The sequence below is a fragment of the Scyliorhinus canicula genome, chromosome 17, assembly GCF_902713615.1.
Source record: "Scyliorhinus canicula chromosome 17, sScyCan1.1, whole genome shotgun sequence".
NCBI classification, from domain to species: Eukaryota; Metazoa; Chordata; class Chondrichthyes; order Carcharhiniformes; family Scyliorhinidae; genus Scyliorhinus; species Scyliorhinus canicula.
Window position 1 is genome coordinate 67139472 of NC_052162.1, and position 18526 is coordinate 67157997.

The 18526-nt window shown below is 48.8% G+C and overlaps 1 protein-coding gene across 1 annotated transcript in view; it reads left to right on the forward strand.

Moving 5' to 3' along the window:
• Positions 1-18526, forward strand: part of LOC119951943 (kelch-like protein 4) — a 195854-nt gene that overhangs the window by 130960 nt on the left and 46368 nt on the right. The window contains exon 5 of the mRNA XM_038775338.1: positions 15696-15908. Coding sequence (XP_038631266.1) covers positions 15696-15908 — 213 coding nt within the window. The remainder of the gene's footprint in view (positions 1-15695; positions 15909-18526) is intronic.

Below are 18526 nucleotides of genomic sequence, written 5' to 3' on the forward strand. Positions count from 1 at the left end.
TCCTCAAAACGAGAGTCTATGAGGGTATCCCTAATTCCATGGCACATGTGAGCTCTGGCCATGGCCCTAGGTCCTTCCTCCTCCTCCTCTGCGGGTTATCCTGTGCTGCCTTCGTCAACCTCCTCCTCATGAAATGAAAATGAAAATTGCTTATTGTCACGAGTAGGCTTCAAATGAAGTTACTGTGAAAAGCCCCTAGTCGCCACATTCCGGTGCCTGTTCGGCGCCGTGGTGCTCCTCCATCTCCTCCTAGTCCAGGTAGTCTTACTTCTGCAGTGCCAAATGTGGAGAGCGCAGCAGACCACATTTATGCGGGACACCCTCTGGGGGCTTTATTGGAAGGAACCCCATGACTGATCCAGGCTTCAGAACCACATCTTCAACAATCCACTCGTCTGCTCACCCAGCATGCACATTGAAGTATGATACTCATTGTAGCGAGTCTCTACATCAATATGTGGTCTCCTCAATGGCGTCACCAACCACCTCCTTATTGGGTACCCCTTGTCCCCAAGGAGCCACCCATCAAGTCACTGCTCTCCCTCAAAAACATCTGAAATCTGCGAGCGCCCAATGATGCAACTGTCATGGTCACTCCCTGGGAAAGGGGCACACACCTGCATGGTTCACACTGTGTGGTCACAGATGATCTGGATGTTGAGGGAGTGGAATCCTTTGTGGTTCATAAGTGGCACTGTATGATACGATGGAGACTGCAGAGCCATGTGGATGTAGTCCATCACACCCTGCATCTGGGCATGCCAGCCATGCAGGCTAAGCTGATGGCCTTGGCATCTTGGCTCTCAAAGTCCAAGTTAATATACATATGGACCCTCACATAAACGGCATCTGTAACCTCCCTGCTGCATTTGTGGGCACCTGACTGGGAGATGCCACACATATCACCAGTGGTGCTCTGAAACAGCCACCTGCATAGTAGTTCAGAGAGGACGTCATTTCAAGGGTCATGGGAAGTGGGTGTCCTTCCAATCAATGTGGTGTCAGCTCTTGCAGAAAATGGCAGAGGTGGTCCACCATCCCCCGGGACAGGCACAGTCTTCCCGGCACTGTGTCTCCGACATCTACAGATTGGATGTCCAACATTGGAATGCCCTAGACTGGTACAGTCTCAAATGGGGTTGTTCCCTCTGTGGTGCTGCTCTCTGTGCAGCTAAAGGCCCAGTCTCCTCCTCCTCAGCAGGGCGGTGGTCTTGGCCGTGTGCAGCAGCATGTCTCTGTCTCTGCTGCTGCTCTATCTCTATGAGTAGAAACGCCAACTCAACAGGTTCCATAATTCTCCGGAATCATGCACTGAAAAGAGAAGGAAACCAAAGTGAGTGGTGAAAATTTCTTTAGCCCACTACCCCTCTGGGACCTCTTTAGTGAGGCCGTCTTCATTGAGCCTCACACCTCCCCTCTTACACTGACATATCCCCATTATGGTCCCCTCAACTCCAGCAGGATTATGCTCCTGGATCCTCCAGAGTCTCACTGATACATTTCAACCAACATTTCCCAACATCCCCCGCCCCCCATTAAGTGACAGGGCTATTGAGTGGATTCATAGACCCTCACAGAGCAACTCAAAGATACCCCCATAATGATCCATAAAGGGATCTCCTGCCACCTTTCACAATTTGTGAACATATTCCTCCCAGTTCCTTGGCTGGAGTCTAATCCCCTTCTGCCTGGTACGTTTGGTGACAGGAATCATTTAATGTGGCAGGAAAGTGGTGGATGGGGACCCTGTTGCTTCCCCATCTGCACCCTAATTAAGTCTGTGGTGGCAAAGCCAGCAGTATGCCTTCCCTTCCATGGCCTATTGAGACCCTTACGTGGGCAATTAATGCCCTTGCTGCCGATGCTCCTCCCCCTCCCCGTGACCCCTGCCCTGTCATGCATCACTGAATTGTGGCATGGGATCCAGAAATGATTCTAGAACTCAGGTGGGTGTCAAATTGGCACTGCCTCTTTGGTAGCATTGTCGTTCAATACAGCTACCAGCCCGATTGTCCAGCAGCCCTTGGCAGCGGGAACGTCCGCTCGGAGTGTCTTTGGTCTCCGGGAAGGTCCACCACTTTTCAGCTCAGTGCTTGAGTGACACTTAATATGGCAATCCTTTCCTAAAAGAGGTGATGTGGCATTCTTTCTGGCTTTTCAGCCTGTGGGCAGACATCAGTTGACACCATTAAATATCATCTACTGTTCCTGCACCCCTTTTAGAATTGTACCCATTTCCTATGAGAATGTGTCACCTCACACTTCTGTGCAATAAATTTAATCTGCCATCCACCAGTCTGCTGTGTCCTCTAGGAGTCTATCACAATCCCCAAGTGGTATTAAGTTGCTTATTTGTCCCACAAAAGTACTGACCTTGAATTTACCATTTATATGCAAAAGACTGTTTGTCAGATGCATATTACTGGTAGTGATACTGATTAAGTGAAAAAGCCAGATTTGCAACGTGTTAGGAATTGAGGTTTTAGAAGATGGTTATGTATTAAACTGTCTCTGGTTCGGAATAAATGGGGTAATAAAGAAGGCCATGTGACCTGCTGCTTGTTCTGCTGGACAACAAGCCCGTGTGGTCCGGTTAGCACAGGGACAGGCAGCCCAGGTCAAGTGCTTTTGAAATGCATGCGCCAGGTTTAACACATTAATAAGAAAGGATAGGTACTTGTTTTTGATATTGCAGATTAATTGTCTGAAAGACTTTGAAAATAGAGGCTGGGATTTTCTGCTCCTGTTCACATCGGGCAAGTTTGGCGATGGGAGTGGAAAATATCACGAGAAATGCAAAATCAGCATAACGTGTGATGCAATTGTTCTTACCCACCCCATCTCCAGTGACGGAGCACGTTTTCCGGCATTTAACAATGGGAACATAATTTGGATATATTAATAAATTGTTATTAGGCCCCTATGCTGGAACATCCTCCTCCCCAACAGCAAATCAATCTACGTTGGTGTAAGGAAAGAACAGCGTTCATCACGACTGGTTTCTCAAGGTGTGCACTTGGCAAGCTGACCTCCCAGGGAGCCCAGGTGAGTACAGTACTCAGGGGAGCAATTGCTGCAGCACCATGGGATAAAGGCTGATGGCTACCATACAGAATGCGGAAGGGAGGATGTTCCCCAGTCAAAGAGATGAAATCCGTGGAAATTTAAGGACTCTGGAAGACTGAAGACTCCATTGGAAACTGGAAGTAACTTTGGCCTGGGTTCTTTGGACTGTAATTCTATAGAAAGCATGCTGTAACATAGTGGAATGGGGTTGTTAGATGTGTTGAGAAACTAATACGAAATATATTTTCTGTAATTTACAGTATTACCTGCCAACTAAGTAATGTTTAATTGTGTTGGTTTTCATTTGCTACAGTAAAAGTCCTAAAATTTGAAATGGCTGCACTTCAAGAAAGTTCATTCATTGAATACGAAAAAGCCCCACATGAATGAAAGATCTTCCTTTTTTTTATAAATGTTTTTTATTCAGTTTTCATGTTTTATATTGAACAAATTACAAATTGTTAGAGAGAGAAAAAAAACACGCAAAAATTAACATATATATTTACAGGTGAGCATCTTCGTAGTAATAACTGTGGCCTCCCCCTCTTCGCCGGCATACATATTTTACATTCCCCAACATGTTTATTGGCATTTATTTAGTTTGGTTTTGGGCCTTAGCTAGCCATCAAACCCCCGTAACGAGCCCGTAGCCTCCCCCCCTCCCCGCCGGCTACCTTGCCCCGACTATTCTTCCTCTTGTACGTTGGCCACAAACAGGTCCCGGAACAATTGCATGAATGGCTCCCACGTTCTGTGGAAGCCGTCGTCCGACCCTCAGATGGCGAATTTGATTTTCTCCATTTGGAGAGAATCCGAGAGGTCGGACAGCCAGTCTGCAGCTCTGGGCGGTGCTGCTGACCGCCAGCCAAACAGGATTCTACGGCGGGCGATCAGGGAGGCAAAGGCAAGGGCGTCCGCCCTCCTCCCCAGGAATAGATCTGGCTGGTCTGAAACCCCGAAGACCGCCACTATCGGGCATGGCTCCACCCTCACCCCCACCACTTTGGACATAGCCTCGAAGAAGGCTGTCCAGTACTCCACAAGTCTGGGGCAAGACCAGAACATGTGGGCGTGGTTGGCCGGGCCTCTTTGGCACCGCTCACATCTGTCCTCCACCTCCGGGAAGAACCTACTCATACGGTTTCTCGTTAAGTGGGCTCTATGTACCACTTTTAGTTGCGTCAGGCTGAGCCTTGCGCACGTGGAGGTGGAGTTGACCCTATGCAGTGCTTCGCTCCAGAGTCCCCACCCTATCTCCACCCCCAGGTCGTCCTCCCATTTCCTTCTTGTTGCGTCCAGTACGGTGTCGTCCCTATCTACCAGTCGGCCATACATGTCACTACAGTTCCCTTTCTCTAGGATACTTGCGTCCAGTAGGTCTTCCAGTAGTGTCTGTCGTGGCGGTTGTGGGTACGTCCTTGTCTCCTTTCGTAGGAAGTTTTTGAGCTGCAGGTACCGTAGCTCGTTCCCCCCAGCTAGCTGAAATTTCTCTGTCAGTTCGTCCAGTGTTGCGATCCTGTCGTCCGTGTATAGGTCCCTGACTGTCAGTGTCCCCCCGTCCTGTCTCCACCTTTTGAAGGTGGCGTCAGTCAGTGCTGGTTTGAACCTATGGTTGTTGCAGATGGGAGCCTTGTCCGACATTTTGTTCAGGCCAAATTGCTGCCGCAGTTGGTTCCAGGATTGGAGGGTGGCTGTCACCACTGGGCTGCTGGAGTGTTTTTTGGGTGGGGATGGGAGTGCTGCCGTGGCGAGGGCCCGGAGGGAGGTCCCCATGCAGGAGGCCTCCTCCGCACGCACCCACTCGGCTTCTGGCTCCTGGATCCATCCCCTTACTCGCTCGGCTGTTGCCGCCCAGTGGTAGAATTGTAGATTCGGGAGGGCTAGCCCCCCCCTGGATTTTGTTTTCTGTAGGACCTTCTTTGGGATCCTAGCATTTTTACCCCCCCATACGAACGCCATGATAAGTTTGTCCAGCGCTATGAAGAAGGCCTTGGGGATGTAGATCGGAATGGATCTAAACAGGAAGAGGAACCTGGGCAATACGTTCATTTTGATCGTCTGGACTCTTCCTGCGAGGGAGAGTGGGAGTGTGTTCCATCTTTGCAGGTCCTTTTTTACTTCCTCCGCCAGGCTGGTGAGGTTCCATTTGTGGATCCCTTTCCAGTCATGGGCTATTTGGATCCCCAGGTAGCGGAATTTATGTCGGGCTTGTTTGAACGGCAGCCCCTTTAGTGCTGCCCCCCCCCCCCCCCCCCCCCCCCTTGCTGGTGTACTGGGAAGATCTCGCTTTTGCTCATGTTGAGTTTGTAGCCCGAGAAGGCTCCAAACTCTTTCAGGAGCGCAATGATTCCGTCCATGCTGCTTTGTGGGTCCGAGATGTAGAGGAGCAGATCGTCTGCATAGAGTGAGACTCTGTGCTCTCTGCCTCCCCTTCGGATCCCCCTCCAATTTTTTGCTGCCCTGAGCGCAATTGCTAGCGGTTCGATTGCTAGCGCGAACAGCAGTGGGGACAGTGGGCATCCTTGTCTGGTGCCCCTGTGCAGCTGGAAGTATTGGGAGTTGGTATTGTTGGTCCGTACACTCGCCATGGGGGCGTTGTATAGGAGTTTTACCCACGCGGTGAACCCTGTTCCAAGCCCGAACCGCTCCAGTACCTCTATGAGGTATTTCCATTCGACTCTGTCGAAGGCCTTTTCTGCGTCCAGGGAGACGATCACCTCTTGTGTTATGAAAGATCTTCCTTAATTAAATTTGCAGAAAATTGATATCCGGAAATTACATCTGCCTGCTACAAACCTCCTGCCTCATACATACACCACACTGAACTGCAGCACAGCTATAAAACCAGACATGAGTTCAAAGAACAAATAACTGCAATGCCATGGAACCTGCACAATGTAGGTCAATTGTAAATACTTCCAAATTGGATTTTCCAGATTTAAGGATATAATCTGCTATCCCACTCAAAAATGAAGTCTGGAAATCTCCCTTTTTGTTCCCACATCTCTTCAAGTGAGATAGCCAGATCCATTGTTTATTCATAAGTGATATTTTTAAATCATTGAAACATCATCAAGTCATAATTGGAATATTATATAGAAACCGCTGATAGTTCTTTCTGCTGCATTTCAGCTCATTAATTTAAATGTGACAAAACCATATTTTAGTTATAGTTTGATCGCTATGCTGTATAGTTTTCATACAATTGTCATTGAAACACGAGGATCTTCATTGAAGCATGCAACTTAAAAATGAATTCAATGAGTAAAACCTAAGCCCCCCCCCCCCAGTTTAATCACTTCAGTCATGGTCACTAAAGTACAGATCTTATTCAGAATTTCCTGCTTCAGTATCTTTCTCACACACATGAAGCCCATCCTGATAAACAGCTTTGCCTATTTTTGTAAACTGAAATGGACCGAGCTTCCTGTTCCTATTTTCCAGACAAAAACACAGTGAGAGGTTGAGATAGGATGTGGATAATGGCTCACATCCCTTTGTTACTTTTGGAATCAGCACTTCAAATTCTGCCTGTTTTGCAAGTACTTTTCATTTTCTAACAAACCATGAAAAGAGATGAAAGACATCAGCGTAGTACAAAAATAACTTGAGTAATTCCACCAGATTAACGGAATGTTGAATTTGTGAAACAAACAAGGATGTTACCAGGATTGCCAGAGAGTACTTGCCAAAAAAAAACTGCTAAGAAACAGTTTATTTAATTGGGTCCTAGCATATGGTCAACTCCATTAAGGCTACAATCATTGGCATTTCCTCAGGACATTAAGAAGCATTTATAGTGTATGGTACTAGATGCATATATAGGTTGTTATGGCTTAGTTTTTCCCAATTTCATCTCTGAATCAAAAGGTTCGAAGTCAAACTAAAGGGACACGAGCACAAAAAAAAGCAAGCCGGACACTCCAGTGAGGTACTGAGAGAGTGCTACATTATCTTTTGGATGAGATGTTCAGCCAACGCCCTACCAGTGTGTATGTAAAAGATCCTGGAGCAATATATCAGACAAGAGCAGGGGATGTATCCCTGCTGTCCTGGACAGTATTTATCCCTCAATTGACATTGCAGGAAAAACAGATTCTCTGGTGTAACAACCAGTTGAGAAGGCGTCAAATGGATCCTCGCTTCTGCCTCTCTTCGTTTGACTAAAATAGAGTTGTTTTTAAGTTAAAAGCAATTCAATGAGTGCTTAACTATTTGTACACTGACATAATAAAAGAACCAATTGGACAGGTTTTCTTGAGTTTAATAATGGGGTTAGATTTATAATTAAAATGAACTGAGCAAAATTATAAAATAGGCTTGGCTTCACATTTACACAAACTTACACACTCCATACACACGCCACACTTAAATGTTCCACACACACTTACACACTCCACACACACACTCCACACACACTTACACACTCCACACACATGCTCCACACACACTCTACACTTACACACTCCACACACACGCTCCACACACACTCTACACTTACACACTCCATACACACACTCCACACTTACAGCTCCACATGCACAAATATAGATTGGGGAGGGTAGATTGGCCAAGTTAGACTCTATAAAAGGGGCAAAAGAGTATACAGCTCATAGCTTGGTGACTCAGCTGGTTTCAGGTTGAATTTGATGGTGTTGATGCTTCTGATTTAAAGATGTAATAATAGTTATCGCTTATTGTCACAAGTAGGCTTCGGGGAGGCCGGTACAGGAATTGAACCTGCGCTGCTGACATTGTTCTGTGTTACAAGCCAACTGTTTAGCCCACTGTGCTAAACCAGCCCCGAGAGTCTAGGGTAGATGCTAGAGTCGGTTGCTCTCTGGAGACACAGCTGTCAAGTTGAGTTCTTTCTTTAAAATTTCTGAATAGAGTCAAAATTAAGCTGGTAGACAGGGCCCAATCTCATTAGTTGAGTGAAGCGAGAGGGAGAGAAGGAGATCCACATATTTGAAGTGCTAGTCCGATTCTGCTCAGAACAACTTTGCTTAAACCATACAAAAGATTTTGTCTGTGTCTTTCCCCAACTGCCAATAATTCAAACATAAATATAAATTTCAATTATAACTCGATTACCACATCAGGAGAACTATCTTAAAAGTTATAAGGCGGGATTCTCTGACCCCCCGCCAGTGCTGATGGTTGACGCCGGACAGCGCGGAGGTAGGTCACGGCGTGGGGTGGCCGCAGAAGTGATGGTGCGGCCGCAGTCTGTGTGTGTGTGTTGGGGGTGGGGGGTGGGGGGGGGGGGGGGGGGGGGGGGGAGAGGGGGGGGGGGGTGGAGGGGTGGAGTGGGAGGTGGGGGTTGAGGGGGGTGGAGGGGGGTGAGGGGGTGCCCCCCCTCCCCACCCCCACCCCCCTGCAGGCCGTTATGTTTGCTGATCAGCCAGCAATGTTGGCCGCAGTGGCGGCAGCCGCACTTCTGCATGTTGCCCTGGGGGGGGTGATGAGGAGGAGCGTGCCAGGGAGGCGGCGCAGTCTGCCGTAGAGGAGCATGCCGCAGAGGGGCAGATGGCAGCCGCCCAGGCTGGAGGGCCGCCCACCCGACAGGACGAGGAGGAGGAGGTGGTTACATCACAGCGACGGAGACGCCCGAGGAGGCCTCGTGTGTACCGGCCCCGCTTGTCGTACCAGGACCTCACGGACCGGGCATGCAGGAGGAGACTCTGGATGAGCCGGGAAACCGTCGCACACATCTGCCACCTGATGTCACACCTGGCACAGCATGGCACTGGGGAAAGGACACCCTCTCCCGTGTCTGTCAAGGTTACGGTGGCCCTGAACGTTTATGCCACGGGGTAATTCTAGGCGCCGAGTGGGGACCTGCCCAGCAACTCGCAGGCATCGGTGCACCGGTGCGTCCGGGCAGTGATAGACACCCTATATGCCACTGCAGACCGCTCCATCCAGTTCCCTATGGACCGGGCCAGCCAGGATGCCCGGGTAGCAGGCTTTGCTTCTGTGGCCGGGTTTCCCATGGTCCAGGGCCCGATCGATGGGATGCACGTCGCCGAGCGGCCACCTGCAGATAACAGGGTCGTGTTCACCAATAGGAGGGGGACCTATTCCATGAACATCCAGGTGGTCTGTGGCCGCATGATTACCCTGCACGTCTGCGTCTGGTACCCGGGAAGTGTACATGACTCAAACGTATTGGCGCAGTCTTACATCCCTGGCATGGTCGAGGGGCACCAACCTGGTTGAGTGGCTGGTTGCTGGGCGACAGAGGTTACGTGTTGCGTTCGTGGCTGATGACGCCTATACGGAGGCCACAGACTGATGTGGAGAACAGCTACAATGATGCCCATGCAGCGACCAGGGGTGTGGTCGGGAGGTGCTTTGGGCTGCTAAAAATGCGTTTCAGGTGCCTGGACCGCTCTGGAGGGGCCCTCCAGTACCCGCCAGATAGCGGCGGCCGCATCGTTGTGGTGTTCTGCGTTCTGCACAACATAGCCCAGCAGAGGGGCGATGTGCCGCAGGCAGAGGAGGGGGGAGGGGAGGAGCAGCAGGATGAGCCGCTGTCCTCCCCAGGTGAGGAAGATAGGAGCAACGGTCAGGACAGACGGGCTGGACATGAACGGGAGGCTGCCCACCGTTACCGGCTGGGCCAGCAGGCACGGGACAGGCTGATAGCCGCCCGGTTCACTGACAAGGGGGGCGTGGGAATCGCCGAGTATGGGCACAGACCATACACCACGGCACCAGCCGACCACCCTCACCCCACCACCCATCCACCACCCTCACCCCCCGCCACCCACCCACCACCAACCACCCTCACCCCACCCGCATGCACACCACCCCTCCATTGCACATCCACCTGCGGCACAACGGGCCGGGCTCACATGGTCGCCGGTGGAAGCGTGTCTATTGCAGGCCATGGGGGATATGGGGGAGGGGGGAATATTGGGGGAATGGGGTCGGGCCGTGGGTGGCTTACTTGCTGGCGGGCCCCCGACCTCTGCATCGGCAACCTCCCGGTCCTCGGGTCCGCATGCCAGTTCCAGGCCCTCTCCTCATGGATGGTGAGTCGTTTCTCATCAGCTGGGCCCCCTCCGGTCTTCTCACGCTCCCTGTTGTTGTGTGCACGCTTCTCCTGTGGGTGGGGGGGTGGGGCGGGCGGGCGGGGAGGTGGCAGGGATAAAGGGCAACAGTGTTAGGCAGTCATATACATGCAGGCCAGCTGTTGTGGTTATATTAGCATAGGTACGCATCACATTAGGGTTAGGGTTAGAGTTGGTTGCATCTGAGGGTGTGCCGCACATCGGGGAGGGGGGGGGGGTACTCACCCTGGCTGCCCTGACAAGGTCATTCACCTTCTTGTGGCATTGTGCACCTGTCCTTGGTGTTACAGCCACAGCGCTGACAGCCTCTGCCACCTCCCTCTACTGCGTCCAGAAGCGCCTCGATGTCGTGCTCCTGGAACCTCGGGGCTGCACGGCAGGCGGCTATCTTGTCAGATCTCCAGGGGGAGGGGGGGGTTGTGGGCGGCGTCTTTTGTGCTGTGACGTGGCGTCGCGCATCCGCGGCGGGTGGCGCCATCGCGAATGGCGTCACGCCACTACTAGCCCATTCCGGACCGGAGAATTTGCGCCGACGCCGGATTGATCCGCACCGTTTTTGGCGCCGGGTCCCGGCCATCGCGCCGATTATCAGAGAATCCCACCCATGGTATTTTTATCCAAGCAACTAATGCTCAAATGGATCATCTTCAGAAGTTGAATACAGTCGGTGGCTTCCATCCGTCTCGTTGCTAGGGCAGGGAGAAAGGCTACCCACAAACCCCAGGGGGTGTCATTGTCTGTGATGAGTTTGGCAGACTTGGTGTTGCCACTCAACAGAGTTGGAATGTGGAATGAGTGGTAATATAAATTGGTTGGCCACCTTGCTGGGAGGTAAAGTCTCCTATTTATGAAAGTCGGTCTCTTAAAAAATCCAACTTTGTGTTTCCAGCCAATGGATTAAAAATTAATATTTGATATAAGCTTATCTTCACATCAAAATTGCTGTTTGTGGGTTAAAAACAGAAAATGCTGGGAATATCCAGCAGGTCTGTTGAGGGGGAAACAGGGTTCATGTTCCGTGTCTGTATGACTCTTCTTCAGACCCGAAGAGAGAAAGAAATGTGGTGGACTTTAGACTATTAAAGGGGTGGGGGGCTCTTGCCTTCATTCTGATCTTTTCATTAAATTTTATTTCTTTTCCTCAACCTCCTTCCCCCACAGGGCCATCTGTAACTTGTTCTTGTGTTTCGTTTTCATGGAGTGCTGACTCTTGTTCTATGATGAATATGCTGTGGTAACTTACCTTTACGCCACTTTTAGCACTTTCTTTTGTCTTTAACACTCCACTTGTCTTGTGTCCATGACATCTTTGTCAATCTCTCCTGAAGCCTTACCCAACCTGACCTTCCATTTTGTCCCACCACCTCTTCAACAATATAATATCTATCACATATCTACCTCCCTTCAGATTTGCAGAAGAACCATACAGACTCAAAACTTTAACTCTGTTTCTGTCTCCACAGGTGCAGCTAGATCTGCTCCGTTTCTCCGGAATTTTCTATTTGTATTTCGGATTTCTAGTATCCACAGTATTTTGCTTTTATTTTACTGATTGTGAGCGCTTGCTGTGCATAAATTAGCTGCCATGCTTCCTACAGTACAATAGCGATTACACTTCAAAAGTGCTTCCTTGGCTGTCAAGTTGCTTTGGGAACTCTGGTGGTCAAGAAAGGTACTGTATAAATACAAGTATTTCTTTATGATGAACATCAAGGTAGCTCACCTGACAATTGTGAACCATTACATGTTTGTGGCAATCTAACTGTTTGCACCATCAATGGCTAGATAAATTAATGCTGACTTTGGAATTCTCTTCATTAAGACCAATGGAGATTGTAATCTAAATGTATGTCATAGTTGATTTTCAATAACCGAATCATGCTGTAAAGATTTCTTCTTAACAACATGGGTCAGGAATTCAAATCTGCAGAATAACAAAGGATTTAAATTACTAAATAATAAATGAAGTGGGAATTAGAAATAATGCTGTCTAAATCCATTCCAGCCCAAATGTTAGCTCTATGTTTCTATTTGTAATAAAGAAGTCTGTGTGAAGAAACTAACTTATTTAACCTTACCATTAATTTTGCTCTTTCATGTATTGATTTTGTGTATTGAAATCATTTTGATTTACTTCTACAGTAATCAGTAACATTTAAACAATATATACCTTATTATTTCTGATTTTTGTTTTGTGCTTCAAGCGCCCAGGCTGCGATTTTCCCAACCGACAATTAAGCACTCCTACCAGCGGGAAAACCAGAGCGATTCCCTCTGGCGCTAGGAATGACCCCAATGTGCCATTCAATGGCACTTGGAATTTTTTTTACCTTCAACCGTGTTTTCAGTGCCATTCAATGGCAGACTAGGGATCTTGCTGGAACCGAGGGGTGGGACCTAATCTCGCTGACAGGTCCCGCTCCTGTCAGATCAGAGCATCATTTTGAAAGGGAGCCCCAATCTCTGGATGCTTCTGCAACCCCCCCCCCCCCCCCCCCACCCCCGCACATCCTCCCCCCTCCCCCCAGATCACGGGCAAAGTCCCCACCATCCTAATCATTGACAAGAGCCCCCTCCTCGGTACCCCTCTGTGCCCACACCCCCAGGCCATCCCTTCAGCACACTCCCATTCCCATTCATCCCCCCAGGACCCCTTCAGCCAGCCCCTCACCCCCATTCCCCCTTCAGCCCCCACTCATTCCCCCCCGTTCAGATGCCACTCCTTGGCAGTGCCAACTTGGCAACTTGCTGTCTAAGAAGTGACAAAGGGGTGAATGATTTCCCTGCAAAAGCTTCCATGGTGCAGAGATGGGGGGGTCCTTCATTACACGTGGGGATCAGGAGGGCTTGTGCTTGCACGGGCTCAAGTTAGATGCCTTTCCTGGGATGGTGGCCATTTTGCACTCTTCCCATCTGCAGCCTTCAAACTTTTTAACAGTTAGTCTGTATCTAAAAATTTAAGTTCTCCGACAATAAAGTGAAAGTTTCCCCATCTGTGATTTCAAAATCACAGTTCTCTCATAAGAAAGTGAAAGTGTTCCTATGTACTTGTAAACTCTTTAAACAGTCAGTCAGTATCTCAAAAACACACTTTTCTGATAATAAAGTGGAAGTATTCCAATCTGTAGCTCTAAACCCTTTAAACAGTCTGTCACTATGCCAAGCTCAAAGATCTGTGAGATAAAGGTAAAAGGAATCCCTTTAATGTGGTAGAAACCTTTTAAGTGATTTCCTCAGTCAATTTCATTGTCCTTTAAAGTATTGAAGCCTGATTTTATGCCTAGAAGGCGTAGAACTTTGAACTGTATTATTTACATTTAATTTCAAGTACCATTGCCTCTCAAAAGCTTGTTTATTACCAGGTTGAGACAGTTTCAAAGGGAGAGTATTCAGATTTTTGATTTATATGGCTCTGCAGGGATCTATTAACTCAGGGAAGCAGCTGGTTTTCTAAGGTGCACTGCTCTTTCTCGGAAGCATTTGCAAACAAAGAGACAGCCTATTAAAAAAAGCTCTGGTTAGAAAACCCTCCCTAACACCACTGGACTGCAACAGTTCAAGAAAGCGTCTCGTGACCATCTTCTCAATGAGTGATGAGCTATAAATGCCAGCCTTATCAGTGACACTCACATCCCATAACTGAATGAAACAACATTCCAACTGTTGCCGAACCAATAATTAGCAGAAACGTATCGTTATTTCTTTATTCTTCTGCTCCAATTAATAAAATTCAAATTGTTATTAACTTCTGTCATAGCAATTTTGGAGAAGGGTAATTGCACTCATGTGTTTGGTTCTCACAGATATACAGCAGAGCTTTCTGTTAATATCTGGTCGTTAGCAGGATCTAAGGCCTACTATTTGTGCTCTTATATATAAATGATGGTAATCCAAAGCAGTAAATTGAAAGACCTTTTTGTCTGTATGTATCTTCGTTTGTGCGGTGGCAGATTGACTTGCCGATTTAATCAAATCTGTCAGAGAATCAAAAGCAGATGTTTCTGAAGGATAAGTAAAATAATATTGATGTTTATGATACAGAACCTTCATTATATAGAAATGTCTCAGTGAGCTTCTCAATGCAGTGACTATTCACTAATGAATTGGGAGGCCATGCCATGTTAGCAACGTTCTATAAACAATGGCAAGACTAATAATTAGTTCATCATTGGTCAGGTGTAGTACTAACCATTCCTTTTCAGAATTCCTGCTGCACACATAAGTTGATAGATGGCGTCCCTGCTATCTGAAGTGTTTCTATCCACGCCACTGTGCTAATTTTCTCAGGTCAGCATTGAAATAGTTAACTTTGCCTGCTGGTTAGCCTAGCTCAGCAGAAATAATATTTAAAAAAGACACACCTGGGCAGACTTTATCCAAAGCGACTTGAGGTCAGTGTTTATTGCACATAAAACACTTTTAACTTCTCTGAACAACTTCTTATAGATCTGACATCTACTTCCTTCTAGCACCTGCTATTTTAGAATGCATGATTTACCTTACCAGTTGTCTGTCCGACATTTCTGGAACGCAAATACCTCTTGGCACATGGGGTGGGGATGGTGGTTTTGGAGGTGGGGTTGGTCTTGCCATCGCTGCTGTAACTATTCTCTCACTCATAGAATTTACAGTGCAGAAGGAGGCCATTCGGCCCATCGAGTCTGCACCGGCTCTTGGAAAGAGCACCCTACCCAAGCCCATACCTCCACCATATCCCCATAACCCAGTAACCCCAGCTAACACTAAGGGCAATTTGGACCCTGAGGGCAATTTAGCCTGGTCAATTCACCTAACCTGCACATCTGGAAACCCACGCACACACGGGGAGAACGTGCAGACTCCACACAGACAGTGATCCAAGTCGGGATTCGAACCTGGGACCCTGGAGCTGTGAAGCATTTGTGCTAACCACTATGCTACCGTGCTGCCCCAAGAAGCATCAAGAAGCACTTCAATTGCTGGGTCATTAAACCTGTATTGACTTCATCTTAGAGCTACTATTGTAGAATACATGTTTACATGGGGCTTTTGTTCTTTAAAAATTGTTAACGTGTCCAATTGTTTTTTTCAATTAAGAGCCAATTTAGTGTGGTCAATCCATCTTTGGGTTGTGGGGGTGAGACCCACGCAGACACTGGCATATTGTGCAAACTCCACCCAGGGTCGGGATCGAACCCGGGTCCTCGGCGCCATGAGGATGCAATGCTAACCACTGCACAATTGTGCCCCCCACCCCCCTTACCTGGGACCTTCTGCAGAGGTTTAAATCACTGCTTAGTGGCAATAGCTGGTATTGTCCATGATGATTGGTCGCATTAGGCACTGGGTTGAATGTACGGATTTTAGCTCGAGCAATCAATAAAATCCTGCACCAACACTTGTGAAATTGAAGAAATGCTGAGTGAAACCTGCCATCGTGGTCAGGCATGAATAACGTAGCCAACTCGGGTTTTATTTCACGAATGCAAAGAGAAGCGTAAACTCCGATCAGTATGCCATGTCACAAACATTTGCTGTCACCAATCCTTGTTTCACTGAATTGGCCTGCAGGAGCATTTCCTGGAAGTGATCAAGAACCAGGAGTTCCTTCTGCTTCCTGCCAGTGAGATTGAGAAGCTCCTTGCTAGTGATGACATTAATGTTCCTGATGAGGAGACCATATTTCAAGCTTTGATGATGTGGGTAAAACACGAATTACAGAAGAGACAACAGGATCTTGCGATGCTGCTATCTTACATCAGACTCCCTTTACTCTCTCCACAGGTAAGTGGATGGCAAATTGGTTTCACAGAGTCACAGAGTTTTGCAAACAATGTTCACTAGGAGTTTCCGGCTCCATCAATTTACTATCATCTTTATTTCAAATTTTTATGTAATATTCTGATGACAATCGTTTGGCATTAGTGTTTAATTTCTTTTATTTTTTTATGACGAGACGGCAAGAGCAATATTAACTAAATGCACTTTACTCACCCCGGAGATATAGGGAGTGGACCATTCCCAAATTTAACCTCCTCTTCTCAGCAGGTAGTAAAAATACAAGGCCAAACAAAGCTCAGTTCTTTTTTTCAGACTTAGGCATGTCAGATCCTCACAATTTTATTAGGACCAGACTCAATTTGAACTTGACAACTTGACACAACACAAACAGCTAGGATTTTTAAAATGCCTTTCTTCATGGAGTCAAGGGCCGGGATTCTCCGGCCCCGCGCCAGGTCAGAGAATCCCTGGGGGAAGGTGAGAATCGCGCCCCGTCGCCCGATGCCGGCTTCCCGATTCACCCCCACTGATTCTTGGGCGCCGGTGGGATTCCCGCCACGCTGGTCGGGCGTCGTTGAAAGCTCCTTTCCCCCCCCCCCCCCCCCGGTGATTCTCCGGGCTCTGATGGGCCGAGTGGCCGCCGAGTTTGGCCGGGTCCCACCAACATGGGTTGCTCAGGTCCCACACTGCGGGATCTGGAAGGTGTGTCTGCGGGGGGTCGTCCTGGAGGGGGCCGGGGGGGATCCGACTCCGGAGGGGTGGGGGGGGGGATGGTGGTCTGGCTCGATCAGCATGTGCTTGTGGGGGCCTACCGATTGGCAGGCGGGCTGGTTCCGTGGGGGCCTATGTTCCTCCGCGCCGGGCCCCTGTAGGGTTCTGCCATATTTTCCGGAGCCGGCGCAGAGAAGGGAAACCCCGCGCATGCGCGAACTCGCGCCGGCTGTTCCGCGTCAGCTGGAGCTGCGGGGACCACTCTGGCGCCGATCGAGTCCCCTAGGAAGGGGAGCATTCCCCATTATCGGGGACCATTGACGCCGGGGTGGTTGGCGCCTACCGCCGTGGGCACATAGCCCCATTATTGGAGAATCCCGCCCAAGGAGTTCTCCTCTCGGCCTCACAAGGAGAGATCACATCTTGCCTGCCACATTGTTGCCCCCAGCCACACTCTCCAGCCACCTTACCTGTTACAATGCATATGATGGGGTTCACTATTGACCAGAAACGGAACTGGACTAACCATATAAATACTGTGGCTACCAGAGCAGGCCAAAGGCTGGGACTCTAACTCACCTCCTGACTCCCCATAGCCTGTCCACCATCTACAAGGCACAAATAGGTGTGTAATGGAATACGTTCCATGTACCTGGATGAGTGCAGCTCCAACAACACTCGGAAGCTTGATACCATCCAGGGCAAAGCTGCCTGCTTGAATGCTACCACATCCAGAAAATTTAATTCCCTCCATAACTGACGCACATTAGCGGCAGTGTGTGCCATCTACAAGATGCAGTTCAGGAACTCACCAAGGTTCCATAGGCAGCACCAGCCAAACCCACAACCACTACCATCCAGAAGGGCAGCAAATACCTGGGATCACTATCACTTGGAAGTTCCCCTCCAAGCCACTCATCGTCCTGACTTGGAAATATATCACCGTTCCTGCCCTGTCGCTATCCAGGTCAATATCCTGGAATTCCTTCCCTACCAGCACTATGCGTGTATCTACAGCACATGGACTGCAGTGGTGGTGAAGAAGTTCACCACCACTTTCTGAAAGGCAACTAGGGATGGGCAATAAAAGCTAACCTAGCCAGCAACACCCACATCCCATAAAAATGAATTTTTAAAAACTTTAACCAGTCCTGCTCCCCACCTGTTAGAACATAGAACAGCACAGAACAGGCCCTTCGGCCCTCGATGTTGTGAGGAGCAATGATCACCCTACTCAATCCCACGTATCTACCCTATACCCATAACCCAACAACCCCCCCACCCCCCACCTTACTTTTTAGGACACTACGGGCAATTTAGCATGGCCAATCCACCTAACCCGCACATCTTTGGACTGTTGGATGAAACCGGAGCACCCGGAGGAAACCCACGCACACACGGGGAGGACGTGCAGACTCCGCACAGAGTGACCCAGCCGGGAATCGAACCTGGGACCCTGTAGCTGTGAAGCATTTATGTTAACCACCATGCTACTGTGCTGCCCCTGTTGGAAGGTTTCCCCAGCTGTGCAATTTTCCACCACTTCCAGCTGCCTTCCGAACTGAAACACATGGCGATTTAGCTCTCATCTCAGTCGTGAGCAAATTTGTGTCTTATGCTACTGACCATCCCCTCTGCATACCCCCCTCACTCCCAATTCCCTCAACCTATTGAATTAGAATTAGAATTAGAAGAGTACAGCACAGAACAGGCCCTTCGGCCCTCGATGTTGTGCCGAGCAATGATCACCCTACTCAAGCCCACGTATCCACCCTATACCAGTAACCCAACAACCCGCATTAACCTTATTTTTTAGGACACTACGGGCAATTTAGCATGGCCAATCCACCTAACCCGCACATCTTTGGACTGTGGGAGGAAACCGGAGCACCCGGAGGAAACCCACGCAT